Genomic DNA, 26,322 nt, shown 5'->3' on the forward strand with positions numbered 1-26,322 from the left:
GGTCAGCTTACAGCGTTTTGGGGGCCCGGGGTCGCTCGATTCGTCCTCCAGCACTTCTTGAAGCTTTTCGTGGCTCTGTTTTGGTTCTGATCTGAAGAATGCATCCAATCCTGGCTTTTGTTCGTGCAAGATGGTCAGAATCGATCTCAAGATCTCGGACCAGAGTGTCTCAAAAACCCCAAAGCTTCAAAATGGAAATCCAACACCTCCGACAAGTTCTCGTCGCACAGTTGAGTGAAGTGAGCAAAGAGCTCAGCTCCTTCCCCGCCCTCCACCAGGTCTACAATCCCCTGCCCAATCTTGGAATAAGCGTCAAGGAGCCTGCCGAATATCTCGACATCAGTTTGGGCAACCTATGGCCATCAGCTATCCCCCCCATAATGAGAAGGTGCTGTGCGTAGGTAGCTCACTTCGAGGAGAAACCTCATCGGACCCTACAAGCATGAGCTTTTATATGAAACTGAGGGAGGGCCCAACTCACCCAGATGAAGCAGCCAAATTTGCCCCTGCTTAGCAATGGTTCATCGGCATGATCCCATTTCTCCAATTTCTGAACAAGCACTCGGAACTCTGCCCATGACTGCTTCATGGGGAGATCAGCATCCACGACGCTCATCTTCGATATCATATCTTCAATATGGCTCGCTATGCAGGGCAACACTTCTCGTCGTAGGCCGGGGTCAAGAATTGCCTCGAGTTTCCGGACTGCCGCCGCCAAGCTTTCGACCCTCGCCATGATAGAAATATGAAAAGGTACGACTTTGAGATGCTGAAATGATAAAGAAGGTAGAGTTTACAAGATGAAGGTTACACCAAGACAAGAAGCTATGGATACAAGGAGAATCTGGGTGCTTTGGGGCTCGACAGAGATGGGTTCCTGGGCATGGAACTCACAAAGCAGGCTCAGGGCAGCCAGCTCCATGGCTCTTTCTCCAGGCAGGTGTGGTAGGCCGAGATCACTGCAAGCACGAGTGAGGAAGGTGCGGTCGGTTGACAGCCGTCGGTAAGTGATCATGGGAGACTGTGTAAAGGGGCGATCCATCAATGTACACATGTGTCTGCTAAAACACGATGGTGATGAAAAGGGACACTTAAGAAAAGATCTAAGTAAAATGTTGAAACGGGAATCGGGGCGACAGAGGCATGTGGTCGTAAGCCGCTGTGCAGAGGTATATATCACTTGTACTCGGGTTAACACGACAGTCTCCCAGAGATTGCAAAGTCACATCACTCACTGGACACACAGATGACGATATCCTATTTCTTTCCTCGCTTCATGCTCTTCAAACGCTGTATCTCTGGCATGCAATAATATCATCCAACTGTCTCCTCACACAACTCATCCACCACAACCGCATCCCCACACCTTTAGCCAGCGACCCGAGAGAGAGAAGGCTACATACAGTCTTTGTGTAGTACAAACGTCTCTGCGCTGTATAAAAGCATAGCAAAGAAAAGAAAACAAGAAAAAGAGTTTAGTAGAGAACAAAAAAAAAAAAAGACCATTCCAATGGCACCCTGACGCCCGACCCGTGCAATCTCGACTTGACCTGCCCTTCAACGTATGTTCTCTTTTTTCCCCAGTGGTCCTCCACCCTCCAACAGCTCAGGTCTCGAGATAAGTGAAGAAAGAAGAATGTGGATAGCCTAGTAAGAAGGTGTAAAGAAAAAGGGTGGGGAAATCAAGATAGAATAGACAAAAGAGAATCGGGGAGGAGGACTATAACGCGTTCTTGACTCTAGGGGGAACAGGAGGACGACCCGTCTAACGTAGGCCAATAACGCTCATCTCGAGGGTCCATACTCTTCGGATCCAGACCTTGAGCTTGCCTTCGACACCATCGACGTTTTCGAGCTCGACGCCTTCCCACCAGCATCGTCGTGCAGGCTTGCGCCAGAAGAGGAGGAGCTTTTGCGCCATGCCTACGGCGTTGTTTCCCATCTCGTTGCCACGGATGTCGCTGCGCAGCCGGGCGAGCGCCAGACTGCAGATGACGGCCTTGTTGGGCTCGCCTGCGCGGTGACCCCATCGGTCGTCGTGGTTGAAGCCGCTAAAAGGTGAGGTCAGTATGGTACACATGCTTGGACCCGTTGGAACAAACTCACCCTGCCGTCAACATCTCAATAAGATGGGCCTCGGTGGTACCAGGCTCGTCACTTCGCTTCAAACCGGAAAAGATGCCGTCCTGCTTCTGCAGAGCCTCTGCAGCGGCCCGCTTCACCGCAATCATGTCCAGCTGGCCAATGTCTGGTCGCGGAGGGATGGCGTAAAAGTCCAGGTCCTCGCGGAGCACAATGATGCCGGCTCGCTTAGAGTCGTCGCGCGAGGCCCCAAGAGATGGCGCATCTTCATCCTGCGACACGCTTGGTGACGGGTCTGTGGGGATCGATTGTGCCACGTCCCGGAAGAAGTCAAGCATATACTGCAAAGAAGCAGGGTCGTACTGTAGCACATGTTGGTAAGGTGAACTTTACGGTGATGAGAGAGCGTGGGCTTACGTCTACTTGCACGGCATCACCATCCGAGAAACCACCCATGTGTCCTTCAGGGAAGAGGCCGTTGGGGAACAAGGATAGCAGTACAAACTCGGGCAAAGTGAGCAACTCATCTCTAGAGAGGTAGAACCTGGTGCCCCTATTTTCAGTTAGTCTCTGCCGCTCGAGTTTGCTGCTTCACATCACAAGCCTCACCTAAGGTCCATAGCAATCGTCTCATCGGCTCCGACATCTCCAATGGTGTTCACAGGCGGCCCACCCTGCTGCACCTGAGTAATAATACTCGAAGCTCCTCCTGCGGCAGCCATCAGGTACGAGAATGTGAGGAGGGGACTATCTCCCTCCGAGTAAGCCGGCGGCGGCTCTGCGTCGTCGTCCTTGCGACTGGAATCCCCCTTGGTATCCTGGGGAAGTGCGCGCTTGGTCTCTGCGACTGGATCGCGAAAGGCACTGGCGGTCTGGTCCGGGTCAAAAGGCTGCGCTGCTCGCGGGGCGGTAAAAGACTCGTATGCTGGCGCGGCAGAGCCTGAAGCTTCTCCTTCGCAGTGAGAAGTGACGACAAAGGTGGTGAACTTGCTGGGACGCTGGTGGGCGTGGTCCGGTGGTGAGGTAAAGAGCGACGAGAAGGGGGGAGGGCGCGAGGAAGAAGCCTCGGAGGCGGGATACTGCGGCGGCGGAGACTGCTCGCGGCTCAAGAGAATGTGCGACTCGGGTTGTTCGGGGGTCTTGAGGTCTTCGGGTGTCGGCTCGCGATGATGGATTGACGATGTGCGCGTGCTGGGTGTCGTCGATGAGGCGATCGACGGCGTCTTCTTCTCAAACTCCAAGGACACAGATGGTCCGATACCAGCTTCCTGCGGTTCAGACAGTGTGGCGGCTTGTACCTAACGCCAGATCGGCGTACGATGGGAGAGCGCGCGGGCAGATGAATGGGGGGAGAGAGAGGATGGTCGAGAGGACTTGGTTCACCGATTCGAGGTTGAGGAGGCGAATAACCTAGTGTCGGGGTTGCAACATTAAATGCAAGAGTGCTAGGCAAAGCAGGGTGAAGCGTCGGTAGTTCGAACAGTCGAATGGGGCCTCGTTTCCCAGACAGTGGCTTCTCAGTCGCGCTGTGAAGCTGAATGGCGATTGTGATGTGATGCGTGATTGAGGTTGGTTGGCGAGATGGAGCATGGATTCCAGCACCTCAACCCACGGGACGGGATGGGCAGCCAACCTCAAGGCACAAGCACACTCGGCGCGATCCCTCATTCGACGGCTGCTCCCCTGAGCCTGAGCTTGAGCGGAGAGAGGCTCGCTATCCAGCGGGCTCTAGGCTGTGGAACCTAAATTGGAGCCCCGCGGCGCACGCATTCAGCCAATCAGAGGGGTCTCTTGCTCGCTAGCAGGGTCCTTAGCCGCCCAGCTTTAGGAGGTGGAGGCGCTAGGGGCGTTGGAGTTGCATGCGCTGGGCTTGGGATGAATGAAGGGGTTGTGATGGATGGTTTCCATTGTCAACAATCAATCACCCTGACCCTGTGTAGTTAGGATCGACATGGTATTTTGTCTATGTATCATCAGGCATATATATTCAAGTCCCCAATGCCTTCTTTGTGCTCTATTACTGGATATTATTCGCTATCGCTGTCCCCAAAGATCGCCCGAAGCACCTCATCATGAGCCGTCTTTCCCTCCAAAGCCTCATTCTTGTCTGGATTGATAACCGGCTCCGGTTTGGGAGTTGGCGTTGTTCCTGTCGTTGATGGAGCGCTCTCGATGTATTTGGCCTCTCCAACAGGGGCCGTCATGCCTCCCGTATCCTCCATTGGCCCTGGGCCTCTTGAGTTACTTGTCTCCGCTTCCTTGTCTGGTCGAGAGTTTGCCGGTGCCTTGACGTTGAACCGCTTACACAGCAGTCTCGTTGGGTAAAAGTCCTCGACTGTTCTAGTCAACTTGCCATACATGCCAACCTTGGCCGCCTCCTCTGCCGGGTCGGCTGCTTTTGGCTCAGGCTTTGACAGAAGCTCAGCCCCTGTTGACCCATCTGTTGAAGTGACTGATGGTTTCTTCGCTGTTGTGAAGCGAGATGCCATGAACCCCGTCATGGGCTTGAAAATCCTAGCGCAGTTGTAAAACTCGGCTAGTTCCCGCGCGAAATCATCGTCCGCCATTCCTTTGGGCTTGTACGGCAACGGCTGGTTCCCGGTTGCAAAGTGTTCCAAATATGTTCGATAACGGGCCTTTTTCGCCTCGTCGTCTGCGTATGGCCCAGCTGAGCCTCTTGATATTGCTGCAACGGCTGTTTCACGATCCAGCTTGGGTGCTTCGTCCCACAGCACCTGTTGCTTTTCCTCCTCCGTCATGGCGAAACCCTCCGGCACCTCGCCAAGCCCGGGAGGGAGATCTTTTCTTCCAGATGCAGCAGCTAGTTTATCACGCGCCGAACTAGAGATGAAGTCAAACACGGATTTTCCAGGAAGAGCCTTCTCCCCGAGAAGCGCTGCTCTTGACTTGGCATCGTGTGTAGACGCTTTGGCTGCGTCTGCCGTTGACGTGTATGTTGTAGATGTCGCCTGGTTTGTCGGCGCTTTTGAAGACACCCATCCTTCTGGAACAGGGGGCGGTGCATATTCCAACAAGAGGTCAGCCAGATCCTCTGTAATCTTGGCGAGAACAAAGCCATCCAGAGGTAAACGCCCATCGTAACACCGACGAAGGCCATTGCCGGCTCGGGCAGTCCTGGAGACAAATACCGGCGCATTCTTCAAAGCTGGATTGACAGGAGCTGCCACCTTTTTGACCTTTTTCTTCTTCTTATCACCTCCAATGACGCGGTTGTACCGAATCTTGGGTCCAATTTCATAAGGATCCTCTTCATCAGAGCCATTATCGTTTAGAATGCCCACCCCGATACCGCCGCGTCCAGGTTTGGGTTTCTGTCTACCCGTAGAAAGTAGAGATGTACTTCGTAAACTGCCGCTTTGGGGTTCCTCGTCGTCATCGTCATCGTCTGCTGCAGCTGTAATTTTGCTGAGGCCCGTCAATTTGGCTTCCCCCTCATGGCCCAGGCCCTTTCGGTCGGTTTTGCGTATAAACTGAATCATCTTTGTGTTGTCGGGGGCGAATAAATGTGTTTCGCCAGCTTCGGAGCTTCCGTCAAGGTCGAGCCGGGCGCTTCTTCGAATCTTGGGGCCAATGCCTTGGCCATCCCTCCAGCCCATCTTCCGAAGCAGCTTCAAGCCCATGGTATCGCCATCAGCTCTGAGTAGTCCCATCAAGCCTCCACTGCCAGCTTCTTGCCCGGAAGATCCAAGGCCAGCAAAGGCCTGCGAGGTCTGGAGCTTCTGAGCTTCGGCGGCATCAGCAAGATCCTCTTCGTCCATGTAATCTTCAGGTCGCTGTTGCGCGGGAGCGGCGTCATCTTTGCGGCGGTTACTGCGACTAGAAACAAAGGTTGAAGGCGTCCAACCCTCTTTAGATCCGACCGTGTTGAAGTATCTATCATGAGGTCAGCGCAGCTCAATCGTACGTGAATGGGTAGTACTAACCCTGCGCTCCATCCTCCAGTAAATGCGCCGTGAAGCCGTTTCCTACCTCTCTCATCCCTCACCTCCTGCTTCCAAATTGGCACAAAGGAGCCATCATCTCGGGCTTCAGGGTCATCAGGCAGCGGCGTTCCAAAAGTCGCAAAGGGTGCGTGAAGGTCAGCCTCGTAGGTCGCGCGAGAGCGTTTATAGGACATGGGACCGGATATCGGTATAATGGCGCGAATATTATCAGGGCATTGAAAGAGGAATTTCGTTGGCTGTAGATAGCGAAGGCCGCGCAAATGCAGGACAGGGCGTCATTCAACGTGTTTCAACTGATGATGGAGCTGGCGCAAAGGCATCCAATCCATCTGGAGCTGCGACGTCGAAACATGCCTTATCGATAAGGAGCAAAGTTCAAGGTCACTTCCCGATGACAAGCGGCCCCTGGCGTGGAAGCGACAGGGAAGCTCCATGATGGAACCCAAAGAAGCAGCTCCTCATATGCCGCCTCCGAGTTTGTTCAACGCCGTGTATGCAAGTGCACGTGTGTGAGACAAGACTTTGAAGGGGGATTCATCGTGGCATGACGGCGGCACGCAGCTCCAAAGGACGTGTGAACTATCGTCACCAATGACGATACAACAGCTGCCCCTGCTTCGACTGTGCCCCTGCTACGAACATGATGACTGGTAACGGAGGTCTCTCCTCCGTGTTGGTAGGTACCCGGATAATAATAGTCACGGATACGGGGTCGAAATGTTGTAAATATCTCGGCTTCCTTCAAATAATTCGTCTCATCACATCTGCCGACACGTTGTCCCACTCTACTTCGCCCTTGCCCGTCTCATCTCCGTCACTTGACGGGTCTTTGTCTGGAACTGTGACATTTTTATCCATCCATGCCTCCACTTTCCAGCATCCAGATGAGCCTGTGCTTTAAATGCATCCGTGCAGTATGCAGGACGACTTGATCTCCCTGAGAAAGCCCTAATAGACGCCCAGGGCAGCGTTGTGTGACGATTTCTCAGATCTACCTGCAAAGGGCTTCTGGTAAAATGGGACGACAACGCAGCAAGGAGATATGGATAGCGGGGATGTGCGTGTCCGGGCGAGGCGTACTCGGTGCCTGAGACGCCATTCAGAGAGAGCCGAGTGGTGTCGAGTCTTGGCAATCCGCCCGGGTACAGTATGAGATGGGTACCGTCCACCGAGCAGAGTGCACTGCGTACAGGACCTGTGATTGTCGCCGTTGGCGGCAACCCGAGACATGGCATTGCATCACATCACATCGCACCAACGGGGTCAACGTGGGCAGCACGATTCCCGTCTTTGGGCTCACCGGCTGCTCCCTTTGGCAGCCCAAGACTTCCAGACCAGGCTGTCGACATCCAGAGGGGATGAGATCTGTACCCGGTTTCCAGGCTTGACCCCCGTTTCCAGCCCCTCGCCAGCAAGCCACCCAAATTTGCTGCCCTTTGGGACAAGACCATTCAAAGGGAACCAGTCAAACGAGAGGTCCACCTTGTATGCGAGCTGATTTCTTTCACAGCCAACCTAGTCTCCAATCGAGATGCGTACCACCAGGTGACGCAGCGCCCTGGCATACATACGTGCGTACGTACAGTCGCAGACGTCGTCGTCGGATGAGGTGCTTGGCGCTGGTGTTGCTGGAAACAGGGAATTGGCCGAGGACGGTGAGCTATCGTGGATCCAATGACGATGATCCCCCAATTGGTCCCTCGACTTCTGAACCATCCCAAGTCTTGTTCCGGCTAGACGTCGAGCACCAGCCCGAGTGTCGTCGTCAGGGCCAAGCCTCTAGGGTCCGTTCTTGACCGCGAAATGAAAGTCTGGCTGGAGCGAGATGCCTCCACCCCAGAGGCAATAACCGTTGGTGGGAAAGTGTGAGCTAGCGACAAAGTCCCCTGGATGGACCTACCTAGTGAGATGCCAGGCCTGCTGTGCTCCGCAAGGGAGCAGCTCAGCGGGTGCTGTAGCACGTCCCCTGGCATCAAGCTCTCGGCGACTTGGGCCTGTTCAGGCATATCCTGGGCCTCATGGGCATCCCGGTCAAAGGAAAAAACGAGACACCAGTACAGACATCTTAGCTTATGCTCCCCTAAAGGTAGCCAAAAGAGTATAATGAGAGTAAATAAAAGAGTTCTGAAGTATTTGCTCTTTATGATATTTCTCTGATTATTTTAATATATTTTATTCTAAAAAAATTTCATCATGTTTATAATGATTCATTCAACCCTCGTCGATGTTCTGGTGTCTCATTTATTTGCGTGATGGGCCATCCCGCTGCACATGCCCGCGGGGACCAAGTCGCCCTTCATCCTTCCACTGGGCTATTTCAGCTGTAAGAGGAGGCCCAGCAGGTCCATCCTTGTTCAGATAGCCCACTAAGAGCTGCCTCTTTTTTTTACCCGCCCCCCGACTTGGACCTCCAGGATACTGGATGTGGATGGGACAGGAACAGGCTGGCTGACATTTACCTATCGACTCTTGTTGGATCCAATGCTTGTCACTTTTTAGATCCCTCGCCTGTGCTGTCTGCTCCGTGCCTTACCTTTTCCCATTCATTTCACTTCTGCATTGTTGGAAACCTGGTTGTTGTCTGTCTGTCTCCCTCCCATCCCGGCAGAGGCGCCGCTGTGACCGTCTTTTTGATATCGACCCAACGTTGCCCTCGAGACCGAGTACCTTGGCCCCTATCGATACCTTACCCATCTGCCCCGGCCTGCTTAGACGTGTCGATACCTTGACTCCGTTATTGGATCGACCTGCCTGCTCCAGGTTCCATCTCGTCTACGCCGCCAGTGTCACCCCCTCGTCGTCACAAGTTACAGAGCATACACCACCAACAGCCAAGGCAAGGAAGCACTGGAATCCAGGACAGCGCACCGCTTGCTTTGTCTCTCTTGAGTCTCCCCACTGTCGCACCCGGTCAGCAGAGACAAGGACGTTGTCGGCGGTCTGCGACTGCGACTACGTACGGATACGCTCGATTTGCGACTGTCCGTCGCTGCGAACTCGCCCCCTCCCAGCGCATGTGGACGAGCACAGCACACGAAACGACTCACTGCCTTATACAGCACCCCTAAGCCCGAAACCCGGCAGCGTCGACGTCAGCCGTCTCCGCTGCAACAGCAACAGCCATGAGCACACGAACGGCTGCTCTCGCTGATCCCTCTCGAGGCCCGAACCGGAGCTTTTCGACCCGTTCTGCCCGGTCTGGTCGTGCTCCAGCTCCAGGTTTTCCCTCGTCCTCTTCAGCAGCTGCTGCCCCAGCACCAGCCTCAGCAGGTGCCACGCCCACTACCGCCGCTGGCCCTGGCGCCGCCCACCACCCCCAAGCCCAAGCTCACACCCGCCAACCCTCACACTCACACACGCTCTCGCACTCACAGTCCTACTCCTCCCGCTCCCACTCACGCTCTAACTCCAACTCCAACGCCGCCAACTCGCATCTCCCCCCTCACGGCAGCCATCACCAACGCACCTCTTCTTCCGCCCGCAACTATCAGCCGCAGTCCCTTTCGCAAAATGACTACGAGGCCTCGCGCCTAGTCGCCGCCGTCAACGCCCACGCTCAACGAAGCTCCAGCAGAGACCGACAACCCCCGGCCAGGGGCCCCGATCCCTCGCGGGCCCATCGACGGAGCTCGTCTCGATCAAAGAGCAACAACCACCAGAGTCCTCATCCCGAAATGGCTCCCTCGGCCACCACGAGCAATGGCGCCGGCTCCCAGAATGCAGCCCAACCCCAGCAGCATGGCCACGCTGATGCGCCGCCCCGTCCCTCAACTTCCAAGCACGCGAGATCGCGTACCGTCATCCCGACCCAATCTGGAAAATGGATGCTAGGCAAGACCATTGGTGCTGGCAGCATGGGCAAGGTCAAGCTCGCCCGAAAGGAGGATGGCAGCGAACAGGTGTGTCTTTGGCGTCTTTTGTTCTCGTCGCCCTTCAATTCTTGTTTCATTCCCATCTACCTGCCCCTCTTGTTTCAATCGCAAACATCTTGATCGAGCTCTCCCCGCGAATGATACTAATCGCTGCCTGATGCTAGGTCGCCTGCAAAATCATCCCCCGTGGCTCGACCGATGATGGCCACCAGTCTCGCGCCGACAAGGAGCGCGCCGATCAGTCCAAGGAGATCCGAACTGCCCGTGAGGCGGCCATCGGTACTCTCCTAAACCATCCCCACATCTGTGCCGTCCACGATGTCGTTCGTACCAATCATCACTGGTACATGCTGTTCGAATATGTCAACGGAGGCCAGATGCTCGATTACATCATCTCTCACGGCAAGCTCAAGGAGAAGCAAGCCCGAAAGTTTAGCCGACAGATCGCGAGCGCTCTCGACTACCTGCACAGGAACAGCATCGTTCATCGAGACCTCAAAATCGAAAACATTCTCATCAGCAAGACGGGCGATATCAAGATCATCGATTTCGGTCTGAGTAACCTCTTTGCGCCTCGCAGTCACCTCAAGACATTCTGTGGCTCCCTTTACTTTGCCGCCCCTGAACTACTGCAGGCCAGGGCGTATACTGGTCCGGAAGTGGACGTGTGGAGCTTCGGTATCGTCCTATACGTCCTGGTTTGTGGCAAAGTCCCCTTTGACGACCAGAGCATGCCTGCGCTGCACGCCAAGATCAAGAGAGGTCTTGTTGATTACCCGGCGTGGTTGTCAAGTGGTAGGTACATGTTACTCTTTTTACTCGACTTATGCTGACCAATCCAGAATGCAAGCATCTTCTATCCCGCATGCTTGTCACGGATCCCAAGCAGCGAGCGACTATGCAGGAGGTGCTGAACCATCCTTGGATGATCAAGGGCTTCAACGGTCCACCGGAGAACTACCTCCCTGTCCGTGAGCCTCTGACAACACCCTTAGAGCCAGAGGTTGTTCTGGCCATGCAGGGCTTCAACTTTGGCACCCCTGAGAGCATCAACGCACAGCTCACCAAGATTATCGAGGGAGAGGAATACCAGCGTGCGATCAAACTCTATCAGCGAGAAAAGGACACTCCCCCGCCAACCAAGGATGCCGAGAAGAGAAGGCCATTTGGATTTGATTTCTACAAGCGGAGGAACTCTGGCAACAGCCGTGATACTCTGACAGGCCCCAGCTCTGAGGCGCTCCAGATTGGCACCGACCCTATGAATGCCTTCAGCCCTCTCGTGTCTATCTATTATCTGGTAAAGGAGAAGCAGGATCGGGATCATGCCGACATGGCTCATCCGCCAGCAGCGCACTCCCGTGAGCGGGAGAAGGAGAAAGAAAAGGAGAAGGAGAGAGAGCGTGAGAGAGAGCGTGAACGGGAACGTGAGAAGGAACGCGAGCGTGAGAGAGAAAGGGAGAGGGAGCGCGAACTGCGCGAACGAGAGAGAGCGAAGGAACCAGAGCCGGTGCCGGAGATCGCACCACCCCAGGAGGCCCATACTAATGCTGCGGCCTACGAGATGCCTGGCGAGAAGCCCACCGGTGGCCGCACGAGGCCCCGCGCTCGCACACATGGTGAGGACGACATGCCTGAAGTGCCAAAACCTCCTCCGCCCCCGGAGCCCAAGGTTGAGCAATTCCACAAGAAGGAGGGCACTGCGGCTGGTCTCCTGCGTCGGTTTAGCACGCGGAAGCGTAAGGAGCCTGAGCGACTGGACAAGGACCGGTCCCATCCTCCTGTTGTGCAGGTTCATTCACCAGCTGAACCCTCACCCCTCGCGCCCCGAAAGAGCTTCAGCATCCGTCGTGGACGACGGGAGCGGGATGAGGCAGCGGATGCGCGGTTCCGTTCTGGCAGCAGCCAGCCCCAGACCCAGACCAGCGAGCTTCTCAGTCCGCCCATGTCTGCTGGCGGTACCAAGGAGTCTCGACGTGGTGGTGGCCTTGGTCGATCGACGAGTGTCAACTCGGCCGATCTCAGGCGGAGGAAGGATGCCCCAGCCACCAGTGGCTCCGATCAGTCTGTTCTAAACGAGGATTCACTGAGCACACACCGCAGCCACGGGCACAGTCGATCAGTTAGCATGCGGGCCAAGTCGATCGGTCACGCCCGGAGGGAGAGCATCCAACAGCGCCGCATGAGGAGAGAAGCAGCCCAAGAAGCCAACGTGCCTGAAGAGACGGATCAGGAACTCGAGCAGAGCGGTGTCTCCACCGATCGACTGGATGACACCGAGTTGGCGAAGCCGGTATACCTCAAGGGACTGTTCAGTGTATCAACGACATCGGGCAAATCAGTGCCCGCCATCAGAACTGATATCAAGCGAGTTTTGCGGCAGCTCAATGTGGACTATACAGAGATCAAGGGAGGGTTCAGCTGCAGTCATTCGCCAAGTATTGACCTCAACAGGGTACAAGACCCTCCCATGAGCCCTGGGATGACACCAGGACACAAGAGGCGGTTCAGCTTCGGAGGTCTCATGAGGGGAGACGATCGTGAGCGTGAGCGAGATGAGTTCCGCGAATTGGAGCGGCCTCCCACAACGCCTCGAACACCTGGCCGCCCAGACCGCAGCTTCTCCAACTCTGAGACATCGTTTGACAGCATTCCCGGAAGAAGCGGTGGCCAGTCGAGACGGGTGCCCGGAGAGACGAGCACTCAAGTGCAGAGTGATCTTGGGGGAAGCATGGTGTTGGAGTTTGAGATCTTTATCGTCAAGGTGCCACTGCTATCACTACACGGCATTCAGTTCAAGCAAGTGACGGGCAACACGTGGCAGTACAAGAGCATGGCTGACCATATTCTCCGGGAATTGAGACTTTGAGGTAACTACCTAGTTTCGGGACAGACGGAAGCCATACCTGGACAGTTGGGCTGGGTATCATCGAGTTGCGACTTGGGACCGGGGTATGGGTTTCTTGGTGGTTGTATAAGAGACGTGCGAAGGCGGACATGATGGCGGTTTTCATTGTTTCAAGCATGGGCGATCATACAGGAAGCACATATAGTATTAATGATTTATAGTGGCTGAGAGACAGGGGCGAGAGTGACGAAGCAGAGGAAGAAATGTAATGGGAGTTTTACGTTGTCCGATATTTGTCCGTGTCTCACCAAATTATGTTATTGTTGGACAGCCACGACGTCGAGTCCAAGGATGATGGATGACGAGGCTGATGCTTGTACGACAAGGCTGGCCATCTCGCTTGAGCCATGGCCGCAAGCAGGGCAGTCAAGATGGCATCCATGGACTCGAGTGACCTCCCCGCACTCCAAAACCAAGTAGACTTTGCGCCATCCGCCGCTACAGGGGTACCGCTCCAGGGTCCAAGCTTTTTGTCCTCCAGGTCAGAGGCAAGCTGTCCCGGTTCTTCTTTCCAGAATCTGAGCCCCACAGGCGTCCCAGTGAACCAATCATTTCGCCGATTCCCAATCGCTCCTGCCCCAGTCGCAACCACCACCCACCACCACAAACCAACCCGCCAACGACCTTGGGCTTTATCCTTCGACGATAATCCTCCCCTCAGCCGCCTTCAACCTCCAGCATCTCCCATCATCTATATCACGCCTCTCAACCCTCGACAAAGGCTTTTCACACGACGTTCCTTTCTCCTGGATTCCCTCTTTACCTCGGATTTCTCGAGTACTCGATCCGTCGGCTCCACGACGCCTCTTCTGCCCGCACATTGCGCCCTCGACCGACTCTCCACGAAGTGTCCCATTCCTCTCTGCGCCCATCGATCGATCGAGCATCCAACCAGGCGTATACACCCGCTGCACATAGAAGCCCCGTACACCTCCGACCACGTATCCTCAACTCTTCCCCTTCAATCCTCTGAGCGAGAAAAGTCCCGCCCAACATGATGCCCGCGGCGCACGTCTACGGACACCACCAGTTCAATCCCCAGGGCGCCGAGTCGTCCTGGATGCACCAGCAACCCGGCGCGCATCATCCTCATGCCCAGCAGCAGCAGCAGCAGCAGGTTGCCGCTGCCGCCGCCGCCGCTGTTCAGCAACAGCAGCACTTTAGCCGTCTGGCTGGCGCGGGTCAGCTGCCCGGCCACGGTCAGGATGGTGGCCATGACAACATCTCGGAGGATAACCGCCGCACTATGGGGTTTATTGCCGACTTGCTCAACGAAAACACCCGCGAGGCTGCCCTGCTGGAGTTGAGCAAGAAGCGTGAGCAGGTTCCTGAGCTCGCCCTCATTCTGTGGCACTCCTTCGGTTCGTATCCAACTCCCACGAGGACTCGATACCAGACAGATGGCTAACCTCGATTGTCCCAGGTGTTATGACCTCGCTTCTGCAGGAAATCATCTCAGTATACACCCTCCTCAACCCCTCGCAGCTCACCGCAGCTGCGTCGAATCGCGTATGCAACGCGCTCGCCCTTCTCCAGTGCGTTGCATCGCACAACGATACCAGGACTCTGTTCCTGAATGGTGCGTCGATATGTAACTCGATAATGTTATCTTGGCTCACACGTTGCAGCTCACATTCCTCTCTTCCTCTACCCCTTTCTCAACACGACCTCCAAATCACGCCCCTTCGAATATCTTCGACTGACCAGTCTCGGCGTGATTGGTGCGCTGGTCAAGAATGACTCTTCCGAGGTGATTAACTTTCTCCTCACGACAGAGATCATTCCTCTGTGCCTGCGCATCATGGAGACAGGCTCGGAGCTTAGCAAGACCGTGGCCATCTTCATCGTCCAGAAGATCCTTCTCGACGACAACGGTCTCAACTACATTTGCGCGACGTATGAACGATTCTACGCGGTCGGCACTGTGTTGAGCAATATGGTTGCTCAGCTTGTCGAGTCACAGACGGCGCGACTGCTGAAGCACGTTGTTAGATGCTTCCTGCGGTGAGTTGGATAGTTATTGTGTGATTTGTATGTGGTTGCTAATGGTGCCTCGTTTAGACTCAGCGATAATGCCCGAGCACGCGAAGCTCTTCGCCAGTGTCTTCCCGAACCCCTCCGGGATGCAACCTTCTCGTCCGTTCTCCGTGACGATGCTGCAACCAAGAGATGCCTCGCTCAGCTCCTCATCAACCTCTCGGACAACGTGGTTGACCCTGGCCCGGGTGGCGTTAACAACATGTGAGGCAGAAGCCAAGTCGCCAAACCTGGGAGAGCCTCCCAACTGTGAAATACCCATTGTGCATTGATACGGCGATATAGGGAGGACGGATGGGACTGTTTTTATCATGACATTCTAGGAAAAGCAAAGGGGACGGATCAAAAGCATCTGATACCCGCAACCCCTCCAGCTCGATGCGCCAGAGAACCAGCATACCAGCAGAGCCCCTGAGCTGGTACTCTCTTTCAAGTGGCCGCGGACGGTTATGGGACTTGCATTCTGTTTCACATACCTCGGAACTGGGTCCAAAGGGCTTATATTATCCTGTTGCATAGCAACAGGGACATGTGCATTACCTTTTTTATTTCGTTGGTCGGGTTGTCTTGGTCATCGAGGGCCAAGTTTGTATCATCTGTGGACACTTAGTAGATAGGTCTGACCCGGAGGCATCAAGGGGGGTCTCGCTCGAGAGGCGAGGCCGATGTGGCCTTGGAAAGGAGCACAGGTCAGTCAGCTGGCAGTGAACTATGAATGGGGCAACGGATAGATAGTAGGGGACATATGGGAGGTCCTGACATTCCTGGTTTTGGGGTGTTTTAGGCGTTGGATGGGATGTCATGTCATGCATCAGAGGCACGGTGTTTGTTAGGTATAGGAGTGCTTATAGTATGGAATTGACATTTAAGATGAATGAATTGTGTGTGTATAATGTGTAGTGTGTAGTGCGAGACTGGAGTGTCAAAGGTATGAATGGTGGCTTGGGTTATACCGTGGTTATTCTGAAAACCTCTAATGGCTGACAGTTGTCATGTCCAATTCATATCACTCAAGAGTGTTGTATGTTGGTTTATGGTCGTCATGTAAGACGTCTAATTTGGTACAGTAATATCAATTTGCTACATGGTTCTCATCTCACGTTTGCTGACTCAAGGCGAGGAGTACTTGTATCCGTACTGCTCCTTGGCCTTGTCGACAACCTTCTTCAACTCATCCCTCTCCTTCTGAACCTTGTCGCTTACAGGATCCAAGCCGGTGGGCTTGTTCTCCCCGCTCGGCAGTGCAAGACCCCGACGCACAGCCGGCCTCTCGAGTAGACGGGCCAGCCACTCCCTAACGTGGGGGAACTGCTCCCACGAGATGGTGGACCGAGGGAGGCCGTTGACCCAGCCGACCATGGCAATGTCAGCGATGGAGTAGCGGCCCCGGTCCGGTCCTACGACGTAGTCACGCGAGGAGAGGCGGTCGTTGAGGATCCCGATGAGACGCTCCGTCTCGCCTACGTAGCGCTGGATTCCGTAGGGGATGACTTCCTTTGCGTTGAGGAAGTGACCTGCTTGGCCCATCCTGTTGGTGCAGTGTCAGCAGGTTACTCTATATATAATGCTTTTGGCGTGTGGCAGTGAAGTGACTTACATGGGTCCGAGGCCGCCGTGCTGCCATCCAATCCACGACTCGGCGCGGGTGTAGTCATCGTCGTCAATCTTGAAGGAGAACTTGTGCTCAGGATCGTACTTCCTGGTCAGGTAGCTCAAAATAGCATTACCCTCAAACACGGCGAGGTCGCTGTTGTCGTGGTCGACCAGGACCGGGATGCGGCCGTTGGGGTTGAGGGCAGTGAACCACGGCTCCTTCTGGATGTTCTGGCTGATGTTGACAGCCTGCATGGTGTAGTCCTTGCCGTAGGCGTCCCGCAGCTCCTCGAGGAGGACGGTAGCTTTGACGCCGTTGGGGGTGCCCCAAGTGAGGAGCTCTATGCCCTTGGAGGCGATGAGGCCAGTGGGACGAGACATGGCTGGAGTAGTAGTAGAGTAGCTACGGAGGATGAAGGGCTTAACTCCGAGGTGTCTGGGTGGAAGCTTTGATGCTAGAGATGGGTAGAGAGAGGAGATGGACATTAGAGAGTGACGTCTTTAGTGGCGTTTGCTTTATATTTACTTGGAAACCTACTTGCAGAGTTTGCATTCATCAAGTATCGATGTATAGAAGAAGCCATTGTGTTCCAAAGACACGCACGCTTACAGAGCAGATAAGATGCAGATAGTATAACAAATCAAGTCCGATACCTCCGCTTCTTGATCAAGTTGAATTACCAAATATGCGCGCGGTTCGGTGGAATAGGTACAGCGAGGTTATTCCAAATTGCCCATTACTCAGCCAGATTTTGGGCGCGGAGAAAACTGGATGAGGTAATCAATGCGATAGAGAATCACAGACACAGACTAGCCCAGCGGGCGCAAGAGGAATGATTGAAACACTGGGTCAGGGCTAGATCCGATGGATGGGAACTAACACGCGGGAACGGGAGATTCTCCCCTTCGAGAGTTTTATGTTTATTATTCGAGTGTTGATTCCTTTGAAGAATCGTTAACGACACTCCTTGAAGGAAACTGCTTGAGAGACATTCCTTGGATGAGTATATTGAGGCTCAGTCGGTAGGGGTTACAATTCAAAACAGATAAATGAAGCGATTTGAGACGGAAAAAAAGAGGCGGTGCGTATTATATCCATGACACGAAGGATTCGTCTAGTCGAGTCACGCACCTATAATCAATGCGTAAAAAGATTGTCCGTGACCCTGGCGGTGATCGTCTGGTTTAATGTTTACTTGGTTGGGGACAGTCAATGCAGACAAGATGATCGTCAACGACCATGCCATAACAGTTAATCTAAACGACGACTGCCTGAAGAGAAGACAGATTCAACGTGTGATAGCCTCACCCTTTGACTCACGACCGTCGTTAAGACTTCTTCAACGACAAAGAGAAAACGCCTCAGTTGCAATGTTGCATCGCAAATAGCCCGGTCTCGACCATTAATTACCCTAGAGAACTACGTCACTATCATGAGGGCAAAGACCTGGGCGCATGGGGTGCCAGCTTTCACAAGCGATTGGGTTCTGACTCGGCTGCGGAGCGCCCGCCTCCCCTTGAACCAAGCCAGGTTCGTCTACTTGATCGAGTTGCCGTCTTAGCCAGTGTGTGTATCTTTCCCCCGCATCATCGTCGTCATCATCGTTCAAGTTGCAGCTTGAACGAAGGACATTTACGTCAAGAGGAGAAACGGCTCGATTCACATACGCCTTTTGGGGGCCTAGAAGAGGATCAAAAGGACAAGAGACAAAGCAAAAAAAACAAGGAACGAGATTAAACAGAGCATCAGAGGCAGAAACCGACAGGGTTCGGAGTTGAGGGAGTGACGTCTCCTGCCGCAGAGCCGTTAACTCCATTGCCCGGCCCCAATGTAAACTCCATCTCTCTCGGTGTTTTCCCCACCTGGGGGCCTGGGGGACCGTATTCCGTATCGTATCGTATCGCGTCGTCGTAATTTAGCCCCAGGAGAAGCCCTTCGCGCCGCTGATGGAGGCGGAGAGAGGAGAGAGATCTTCACATGTCCCCTAGGTACAAGTCCCCTCCAGGGTCGGCAACCATCCGTCCGCGGAGGCGCTGGGCGCGGGTGCGACGGCCTCTAGCTCGGTCCCCTCCGACGGCGTCGCGCCCTTGGCTTTGCATCTTTGACGAAGGGACCAGATCTCGTTCGAGTGTCTTTAGCCTTCCGGCCGAAGCCAGAGGCTACCGCGCCGTCGGGGGCGAGCGAGCCTGGGCACCAAGAGTTGTGCTATCTTTGGGATGATGGAGGGGAGGAAAGGCTCGAGATTGTAGACATTCGATTCGTTGGATCGTACGAAGGGGGGATGGAATTGTTCGAGGCGGGAGGATTGGTAATCGGGACAGCCCTTTCTGTCTTTTGCTCAGCCTGGAGAGTCACTGACGACAAGGCGTCTGTCTGTTAAAACCTTGGTGTCATTTTGTGCAGTCAAGTCAGTTTAGTCAGTTACCCTGTAGCAAAAGATGAAGGATGGATGGATGCCACAATGACGATGGAAGACAAAGATAGAAACTGCGTTGAGTCAGTCCAAGTCAGTTTACCCATCTCCCCGCAAGAGACGGGACGGCGGCACCACACGTGAGGCGTCGATAGCCTCGCAGCCGGCTGAATACCTCACGGGGGACATCGTGATGTGGTCTCGAGATGCCTCGTCGGCGACGCCGAAGACGGGCAGCAACAACACGGCACAAGGCAGAATCCAACCATCCAACTATCCATGCGAAGCGAATGCGGGGGAAACGCAAGTAGGCAAAGTACGAGCTCGGGAATGTAGAGGTGTTGCGAGTATACGACGACACGGGGGAACGTTTGTTCACGGCATATTGTTTTGATGCCGAATGTATGGATGGTGGATGCGAGAAGAGCTGAGAGGAGCAAAAGTGCAACAAGAGACAAAATCACACGCTCATTCTTCTCCTCGCAAGGTCTTTCCTTGACAGGATCCATTGACCGAGGGTTGAAAACAGTCATTGAGCCCGACCTGAATACGCACAGCGCCCATCTCCGATGCACGACGTTGGCAGTGTCTTTGATGCTATACAAGCAACACCAACAACCAACAACCAACAAGCAAGGGGTGTCGACCAGCCTGTCGGCTACGACTCGGCGAGATTCCCCATGCGGCTGCTGCTGCTTCTCTGCTTCGCTGCCAAATTCTCCAACGTCGCATCGCGTTTTTTGGGTGGATGGCAGATTGGGCAAGCAACCGAACAAGGCCCCCCAGTCCCCACCCATGCTTGGCACGCCCGCGAGCTTCTCAGTCTCTTGGGTCCTCCGCCTTTTCACCACTGTAAACCACCTTCTCCCACCAAGAACTGGCGGACTTCGGGACCCCGGCTCTCTTCTCTGGGGGCTCCACAAGAAGAGGGGCGGGCGGGGATGATCGTTTGGACAAGGGTGTGTGTCGTGGTGTGTGTGTGTGTGTGGGTGGGCGCAGAGAGAGGCTGGAGTGCGAGGTCTTGGCTTTTGTTGTTGTGTGCGGTGCGAGAGCGTGCCAGGCGACTGAGACATGCTGCAACAGGGTGAAATTCAGCGCTGGGAGCCCAGAAAGTCGGGGTGGCTCTCTTCCAATCGCAACGATCCCAGTGGCTCGGCCGGGAAAAACGTGGCGGAGCTGCATAACGATATCGATGCACACGCCTTTCACTCTACAACTGTACAGTACTGTACTGATCTCTATCGTCGCTGCCTTGCTGCTGTTGCTGCTCTCCCCCGCTGTCTCAGTCCGGAAATCAGAGTTCCTCCCGTTTGAAAATCCCCCATTCCCAGTCCCGCCCGCAGAGCCCGCCCACTAAGTGGCTGCCTTATCGGGGGCCACATCCCCAGAGTAGAAGTCCAGCTCCGAAGCCATGAAATGCTGCTTTTCGGTTTCTCTTGTCGCATACATGTGAAACCTGTGATGCGATTCTCAAGAATCCGCCATTGGATTGGTCGCCAAACAAGCTCTGCTGCGGGCTGTGCCTTGCTGCTGCTCATCAGTTGAAGATCACCCGGTGTCGTCACAACCCAAGTCCAAAGTAGACGCTAGGCCTTAACGGGTGACACCCTGCGCTACGGTAGACATCCATTGATTGCCCGTTTCGATTCCCAACTTGTTCTTCGTTATTAATCAATATTAGGGTCTTTTCTCTTGCTCTGCGGCGCAGCTGGTTACGGTACCCAGAATCCTCGTCCTGGACAACGTGACCTTCACCGGGATGGATCCGTATCCTTAACATTTGCTGTTCCGAAGCCCCCAGTCCAAGGCAACTTTCTGCGAGATAAAACGGGGGGAAGCCAGGGGGAGCGAGCGGAAAAAGGCTGGGTCGAGCGAACAACGGCCGGGGATGAGCTCTTGAAATGGTGCTTCGGAATCTCGACCAATCACAACGTGGTCCCACTATTCTCCGTTCAGCCCTACGGAGTGCCATCCAGAACAACGTCCCCTTGCTAGCATGGACGTCTGGCGCCCGCTTCCATTGTGACAATTCTGCTCTTTAGGCGCCAAGCAAAAAGGCATGGCAGGGCTGGGTTCTTGAAACTTGACATCTCGAATATCCTCAATTGGATCCACGCCGATGAACTTCGGGCTATCCACCTCGGACTCGACAACTGATAAAATACAACAACAAGAATACGACAGCTTCTAGGGGGACCTTGTATTATCATGGGTATCAACAGCTGCTTGTACAAGGCAAGGCAATGCATGCAACCTCCATCGGGGACCTGCAACTCGCAATCTGTATGGATGCACCGTGTCGCTGGCTCGGGCACGCCGAAAGGGACATCTCTGCTAGGCACACCGCCAGGATAAAACAACAACAGCCCATCATATCTGGGGAGTAGGGGGGATGGGGGACTCATCTGCTGCAGCCCTACGGGCAAGTAATCATGATCAAATCAATAATCGTCATTCTATCTCCTTGCCAGCAAAACTGCCGTACCAAACAGCGGACAAGCCCATTCCCACCCGGGGGGCCTCCCCGCATCTTCAGCCCACGGCATGCCGCGTCCGAGATGCATCTTCAGCCCACGGAGGAGATGTACCGATCTGGAAATGGCGGACCGAAGATATGCAGAAAAGAAGCAGAAAGGCAGTTTGTTTTGAGCGTGAAAAAGGGCAGCTGTCAAATTACCACCCGAATCAACCTTGCGTCGGGTTCACATATTGCTTTTTAGAGGGGGACCTTTTTTTCTTTCCTCATTCCAGCTCCGATGCTGTGGATCAGGCCAATGCAGGCGACTGTCCCATCCCCTGGCACACCCACCACACTCTCTCTTGCTCGGTCTTTTTGGGCTTCGCCTCTGTTTTTCCTTTGCTCGCTCCTGATAATGACGATGTTGATGATGCAGCTGCTCATCCCCATCCCTCGAAACAATATCCCTTTCCAGCTTTGGATTGGTATCGGAGTTATCAATATTTGGAATGTTTGTTAAATCCACACGTGATCGGAGTTAAGACAAGAAGCAATGAGTAGAAGCTAAAAAGGTTCCCTTTCCAGTGAATTTAGTACAGATTTGTTAGATCTACACCGTTGCATCTGAGTCTCCATATTTTGGACCCCAAATTCAAGCCCCCCTGCGCAACCACATTCAGCCTGAGTACACACCCCCCCTCTCGAATCCTCCCGTCCCCTTCACTTTCTGGCAGCAGGTAGCGATCCCTTCTGAAAGAGGGAAAAGGTGATGTCTCCAGGGTTCGGATCCCCAAGAAGAAGCTTGGAGCTTAAGCCCGGACACTTTCTTTTGCTTGCTTAATTTCTAAGCAATAGACGATGGAAAAAAACCATCCGATTTTGCAGACGCCGTTGTTTGCAATAATTAAGCGGCATTGAGAAGGAGTTCTCCTAAAATAATGCCATTTTCTACAGTACAGGTTAGTGCTCAATTGGTAGCCAATTCTCGAAGTGAAAGGAAACCCGCAGGCGCCTCTTCTTCGCAACAACTCCACATTGATGCGTAGGGCGGTTGTCGTGGCCCACGGCCCAACCAGCCGGGAAAGTTCAGGGGGAGTGATGAGAAGGGAAAAACGTGGTCTGCAACGACTGCATCTTGGATGGAATCAATGATATTCAGCGCCCGCCAGAAAGACAGTGGATGGGGAGGGGACCCTCCTAGGTTGTGTCGCTTCGGGGACTTTGGCCCAATCTCCCCCACCGGAGGGTTTGCGTTTACACGAGTCCCCAAGAGAAGTCTCCGCTCCTTTTCTTGCTCTTCCCCTTGCTGCTGGGCTGGCGGCAGTGATGATACACCCTGCTACAGCCAAAGAAAGACGCCCGCCCAGTGGCTTGGAGAAGAGTGAGAACCTTAAACCCACCCTCGTCGAGGAGCCTCGATGGATGGATGGGGGACCGGGAGCTGCACTGCGGCCAAGGATACCTGCCTACTGCTTCAACTATTTCTTGCTCGAGGCCATGTCCCAGCCTCCGGGTCTCTGCTGTTTGTTTCCGCGTCTTCGCCCGTCGTCCGGGATGTGGGCGCGCGGTTCCCAAATCTCGCAAAAGAATTAACCCAAATGTACGGAGCACTGCGGTCGGTTAACTAATCCCTTGCTTGGTACTGATCGTTGGTTTATCCTGCGCTTCCTACATACCCGGTCCACCCACTCCACGGCAGCGGATATTGGGCTGAGCCGCAATCCCGCTCGCCGCTTTTGCCGCAAGCTAAGGATAGCATAGCTGTCCCCAATCCCGAAGAGTGTCATCGGAGCTATGGTCCCCGACGATAGCTCTTTCTCCGTGTGCCGGGTCCTTTCTCACGTCAGTCTTCTTTTTTTTCTCCTCCATCCGGCAGCCGTTGCCAAGCAAGTACCTTGCAGACACCGGCCGCCTGTCAGAAGCATCTTTGGGGGGGCGGGGAGGGGCTGTGATGGATGTTTGCTTTTTGCTGCCGTTGGGTCGTTGGTTCTGCCTCGTGCTGTATGGGCTGGGGGCATCCACGGGCTCGCCGAAGGCATCTTGCTGTCTTGTCCTTTTGACGTGCAGATCCCCGTACATACGTGACCATGATGAATGATGCTGCTTCACCGTCCATGACCTCTGACGATTGCTTACCAAACTGACGTCGTTTTGGTAACTATGATTGTCCCTGTGTCACCATCCCTCCCAGGGAATTAGACGGGCGTCGGGGAGGGTTGCAGCAGCAAGAGATCGTTACCGGAACAAACGGCATTCGAAACTCCGCAAAATCCGTAGCCGAGACGGGCCTCATTAGAATAGACAGTAAAGATTAAGATCAGAGTCAGTCAGAGTGAAGCTCCATCATTGATCGACATGCCGTAGGGCGAAGCTCTGCTAGCTCTCTCCCCCCTCCCCCTGGAACTGGAATACTCCAAAACCAGCCCAGCCCAGCCCAAAGGCACGGGTTCGGGTACGGTACTCGCCCACACACAAGTCCCAGTGATCTGGCTCAGGGCGCGGCGGCCGCCCTCTCTCACCCCCTTTCAGCCCCCAAAGATCCTTTGTTCGGACCAGCACGGGTGTGATTCGCCCAGGTGGCCTCGCAACAGGACGAGGACGACAGGTGGGCAAAAGGGGGGTTTACACAAGCAGCGAATCCCAACGGCTCAACGGTCCCCTCACCCCGTAGGGCTGGACGGGCGGGACTGGCAGTGTGAATCCATGCCTAGTGCACTTTGCCTCTGCCTTGGGGCCGCCGCTTGATAAGCACGCAAAATGTCGGGATTAGCAAGAGATTGGATACAGGATATTCCCCCTAGGGCCGTTACATTCTGGGCTTGGGAATGCAACCCAACGTGCAACCCCGTGATTGTTGATCAACAACAAGAGGCCGCGAGCGAATCGGGCTAAACTGGGGCCGGTTGAGACTGTGACAAGGCCAGCAGCAGTGAAGGATAACGGACGGTGCCACGTACAGGCCCAGGCTCCAGGCCCCCCATGCACTCTGATGGGCTAGGCCCAGGGGGTCAAAGTCGTCGAGAGCAGCCTGGCAATTGCGGTGGCCCATTGGACAGACGCAGGGTTTGGCAAGGCGAAGCAGAGGGCGCGGAGCTGGACCCGGTGGTTCGGGCCCCCAGGAGTCCTCGACAGATATGACCGCATTGGGGAAAGGTGTGTGTCGCGCGGCAGCGGCAGGACCAAAGTCCCAATCTGCGACGAGGGGGGGACCCTTTGTGCGCAATGTATGTAGGTCGTTGTTTGGAAACATGCGATGAATAGGAGAAGTGATGGACTTGGGGGATGCGAGGAGCGCAACTTGAGGCACGAATCTGGACAAGATGAAGAGGAGGGGTCTATGCTTGTGCTTGTGCTTTTCTTCAAGGGCATACCAACGATGTAGGGCGATTTTACTCGGGCAGAATACCACGATAGGAACAAAGAACGACCGAGATATGCGTGCAGCGACCGGGGACGCTCGGTGGTCCCGGCTGTAAGGCTGAGGCAGAGGTGAAGATGGATACGGTTAGGGAAACATTCTGCGCATTGTGGAACCAGCAGATGGGCTCAGCCTTGCTTGCTTGCTTGCTTGCTTGCTTGATGCTTGCTGCTACAACTACAGCTACTGCTGGCTAATAAATCTTGCACGACGCCATGTAATGCTCGACGCAGATCGCATGGCCCAAGCACGTACTGTTCGTAGTCTGGACCACGACTGGCGATAGTCTACAGCGGCATTTGACAAGCATCCCCTAGCTAGCAGTAAAGATACCATCCCATGCCATGCTAACAAAAATTCCCCGCTCAACGGGCGGCGGGTTTTTTCTTCCTGCTCGTAGCGCAGGGCGTAGACGCCAGGCCCGAAGCAATCGCAAAAATATGACCCAAACAAGCAGGGCAAGTTTAGATCCCCGATGGACTTGGGCCAAGCAGCACTCTCAGGCCTGTGCACACACGTCGACGTGTACCAAGACCCAAATGTCGACTGATTTCCCACATTCACATTGTGGGGGATGCAAGCGGGATTGGCTTGCGGGAAATGATAGGGATCGTGCTAGAAGCCTCTAGGCTTTTTTACTCTGTAGATAATTTTTTCGACTTGTTTTTTCTCTTCTTTTTGATGGCTGTCTTGTTTCAACGCTTTGGACATGGGTTCAGACAGGCGGGAGGATCGAGGTCGTGGCAGGGCGTGCACTTTGACTAGTAACAAAAACTCGATGAATATCGCCTCATTCGGACTTTGTTTAATTAGGTATGCATCGGCGGGAGAAGGCTCCGAGATGCTGTGTTGTGCGTGCTATGCCGCGCTGTGATGCCATGTGCTGGCTGGTTAGAAGTCCTATGTGACAAATCGAAAGACGACGAGATTGTGGCAAATGCTCAAAGAGGGGAACTTTGGTTGTTGCCTATTCTCTTGCATCGGCACTTTGTCACGTCAATGCCAATGCAGCAAGTGTCACTGCAGCATAATGAGGCTATACCCGACCTCCAAACTCATGATGCTGCTGTACAACACCAGAGGTTCACTTCCCAGACACTCACTCACAAAAGAGATTCCATCTCAATCCCTGTCTAGCACCGGAGATTTAACCCAAAAAAAGCACCAATTCCCGTCCTGCCCCAAGCCAAGCCCAAGCCTCGCCCGCAGACCCCCGCCCCACCCGTAAAGCTCCAGCCACTCAGAGATCGAGCCTCCCAAAGAGGAAAACACAAATGGTGGAAAGGGTTGCTTGAAACGTTGCGACGTGCGGCTGGCGGTCGAATTGGAGACCCGAGTCGTCCCCTTTTTCGTCTTGGGTTTGACCGTTCGCGGGAGACTTAGCCAATCAGACACGGCCGATGCGAGCCTGAGCCCGTGGATCCAAAAATAACCAAGCCTTACAAAGCAACATGGCGCGACATGGTCTCGTTACTGGACTCGCTCGCACTCTGTAACAAGGCTTCGCAACGGCCTTCTAGTGTAGTTTGTCACAATTGTTGGGCGCTTGTTTCGTCCAGCCTACAGTTCCCCGAA

The 26,322-nt window shown here is 54.4% G+C and overlaps 5 protein-coding genes across 5 annotated transcripts; 2 read left to right on the forward strand and 3 right to left on the reverse strand.

Moving 5' to 3' along the window:
- Positions 1 to 1,765: 1,765 nt before the first annotated feature.
- Positions 1,766 to 3,365, reverse strand: LRP88_13233 (uncharacterized protein; the record flags this gene model as incomplete). The annotated part of the gene is made up of 4 exons (XM_083249608.1): positions 1,766 to 2,051; positions 2,107 to 2,444; positions 2,500 to 2,635; positions 2,692 to 3,365. The coding sequence occupies 4 exons, from the start codon at positions 3,363 to 3,365 to the stop codon at positions 1,766 to 1,768; spliced, it is 1,434 nt and encodes a 477-aa protein (XP_083093942.1).
- A 744-nt stretch (positions 3,366 to 4,109) lies between these two features.
- LRP88_13234 (uncharacterized protein) lies at positions 4,110 to 6,220 on the reverse strand (the record flags this gene model as incomplete). The annotated part of the gene is made up of 2 exons (XM_083249609.1): positions 4,110 to 5,976; positions 6,027 to 6,220. 2 exons carry the CDS (start codon positions 6,218 to 6,220, stop codon positions 4,110 to 4,112), a joined length of 2,061 nt encoding a protein of 686 aa, XP_083093943.1.
- A 2,949-nt stretch (positions 6,221 to 9,169) lies between these two features.
- On the forward strand, positions 9,170 to 12,788 carry LRP88_13235 (MARK/PAR-1 family serine/threonine-protein kinase; the record flags this gene model as incomplete). The annotated part of the gene is made up of 4 exons (XM_083249610.1): positions 9,170 to 9,946; positions 10,084 to 10,711; positions 10,762 to 11,280; positions 11,425 to 12,788. 4 exons carry the CDS (start codon positions 9,170 to 9,172, stop codon positions 12,786 to 12,788), a joined length of 3,288 nt encoding a protein of 1,095 aa, XP_083093944.1.
- A 1,033-nt stretch (positions 12,789 to 13,821) lies between these two features.
- On the forward strand, positions 13,822 to 15,072 carry LRP88_13236 (cell differentiation family, Rcd1-like-domain-containing protein; the record flags this gene model as incomplete). Its single annotated transcript, XM_083249611.1, has 4 exons — positions 13,822 to 14,188; positions 14,251 to 14,406; positions 14,456 to 14,831; positions 14,889 to 15,072. 4 exons carry the CDS (start codon positions 13,822 to 13,824, stop codon positions 15,070 to 15,072), a joined length of 1,083 nt encoding a protein of 360 aa, XP_083093945.1.
- Positions 15,073 to 15,974: 902 nt separating this feature from the next.
- LRP88_13237 (glutathione S-transferase) lies at positions 15,975 to 16,838 on the reverse strand (the record flags this gene model as incomplete). Its single annotated transcript, XM_083249612.1, has 2 exons — positions 15,975 to 16,392; positions 16,462 to 16,838. The coding sequence occupies 2 exons, from the start codon at positions 16,836 to 16,838 to the stop codon at positions 15,975 to 15,977; spliced, it is 795 nt and encodes a 264-aa protein (XP_083093946.1).
- Positions 16,839 to 26,322: the final 9,484 nt, after the last annotated feature.

The sequence above is a fragment of the Fusarium phalaenopsidis genome (assembly GCF_050370095.1).
Source record: "Fusarium phalaenopsidis strain FUZ10S chromosome Unknown contig_32332, whole genome shotgun sequence".
In the NCBI taxonomy this organism is placed as follows: Eukaryota; Fungi; Ascomycota; class Sordariomycetes; order Hypocreales; family Nectriaceae; genus Fusarium; species Fusarium phalaenopsidis.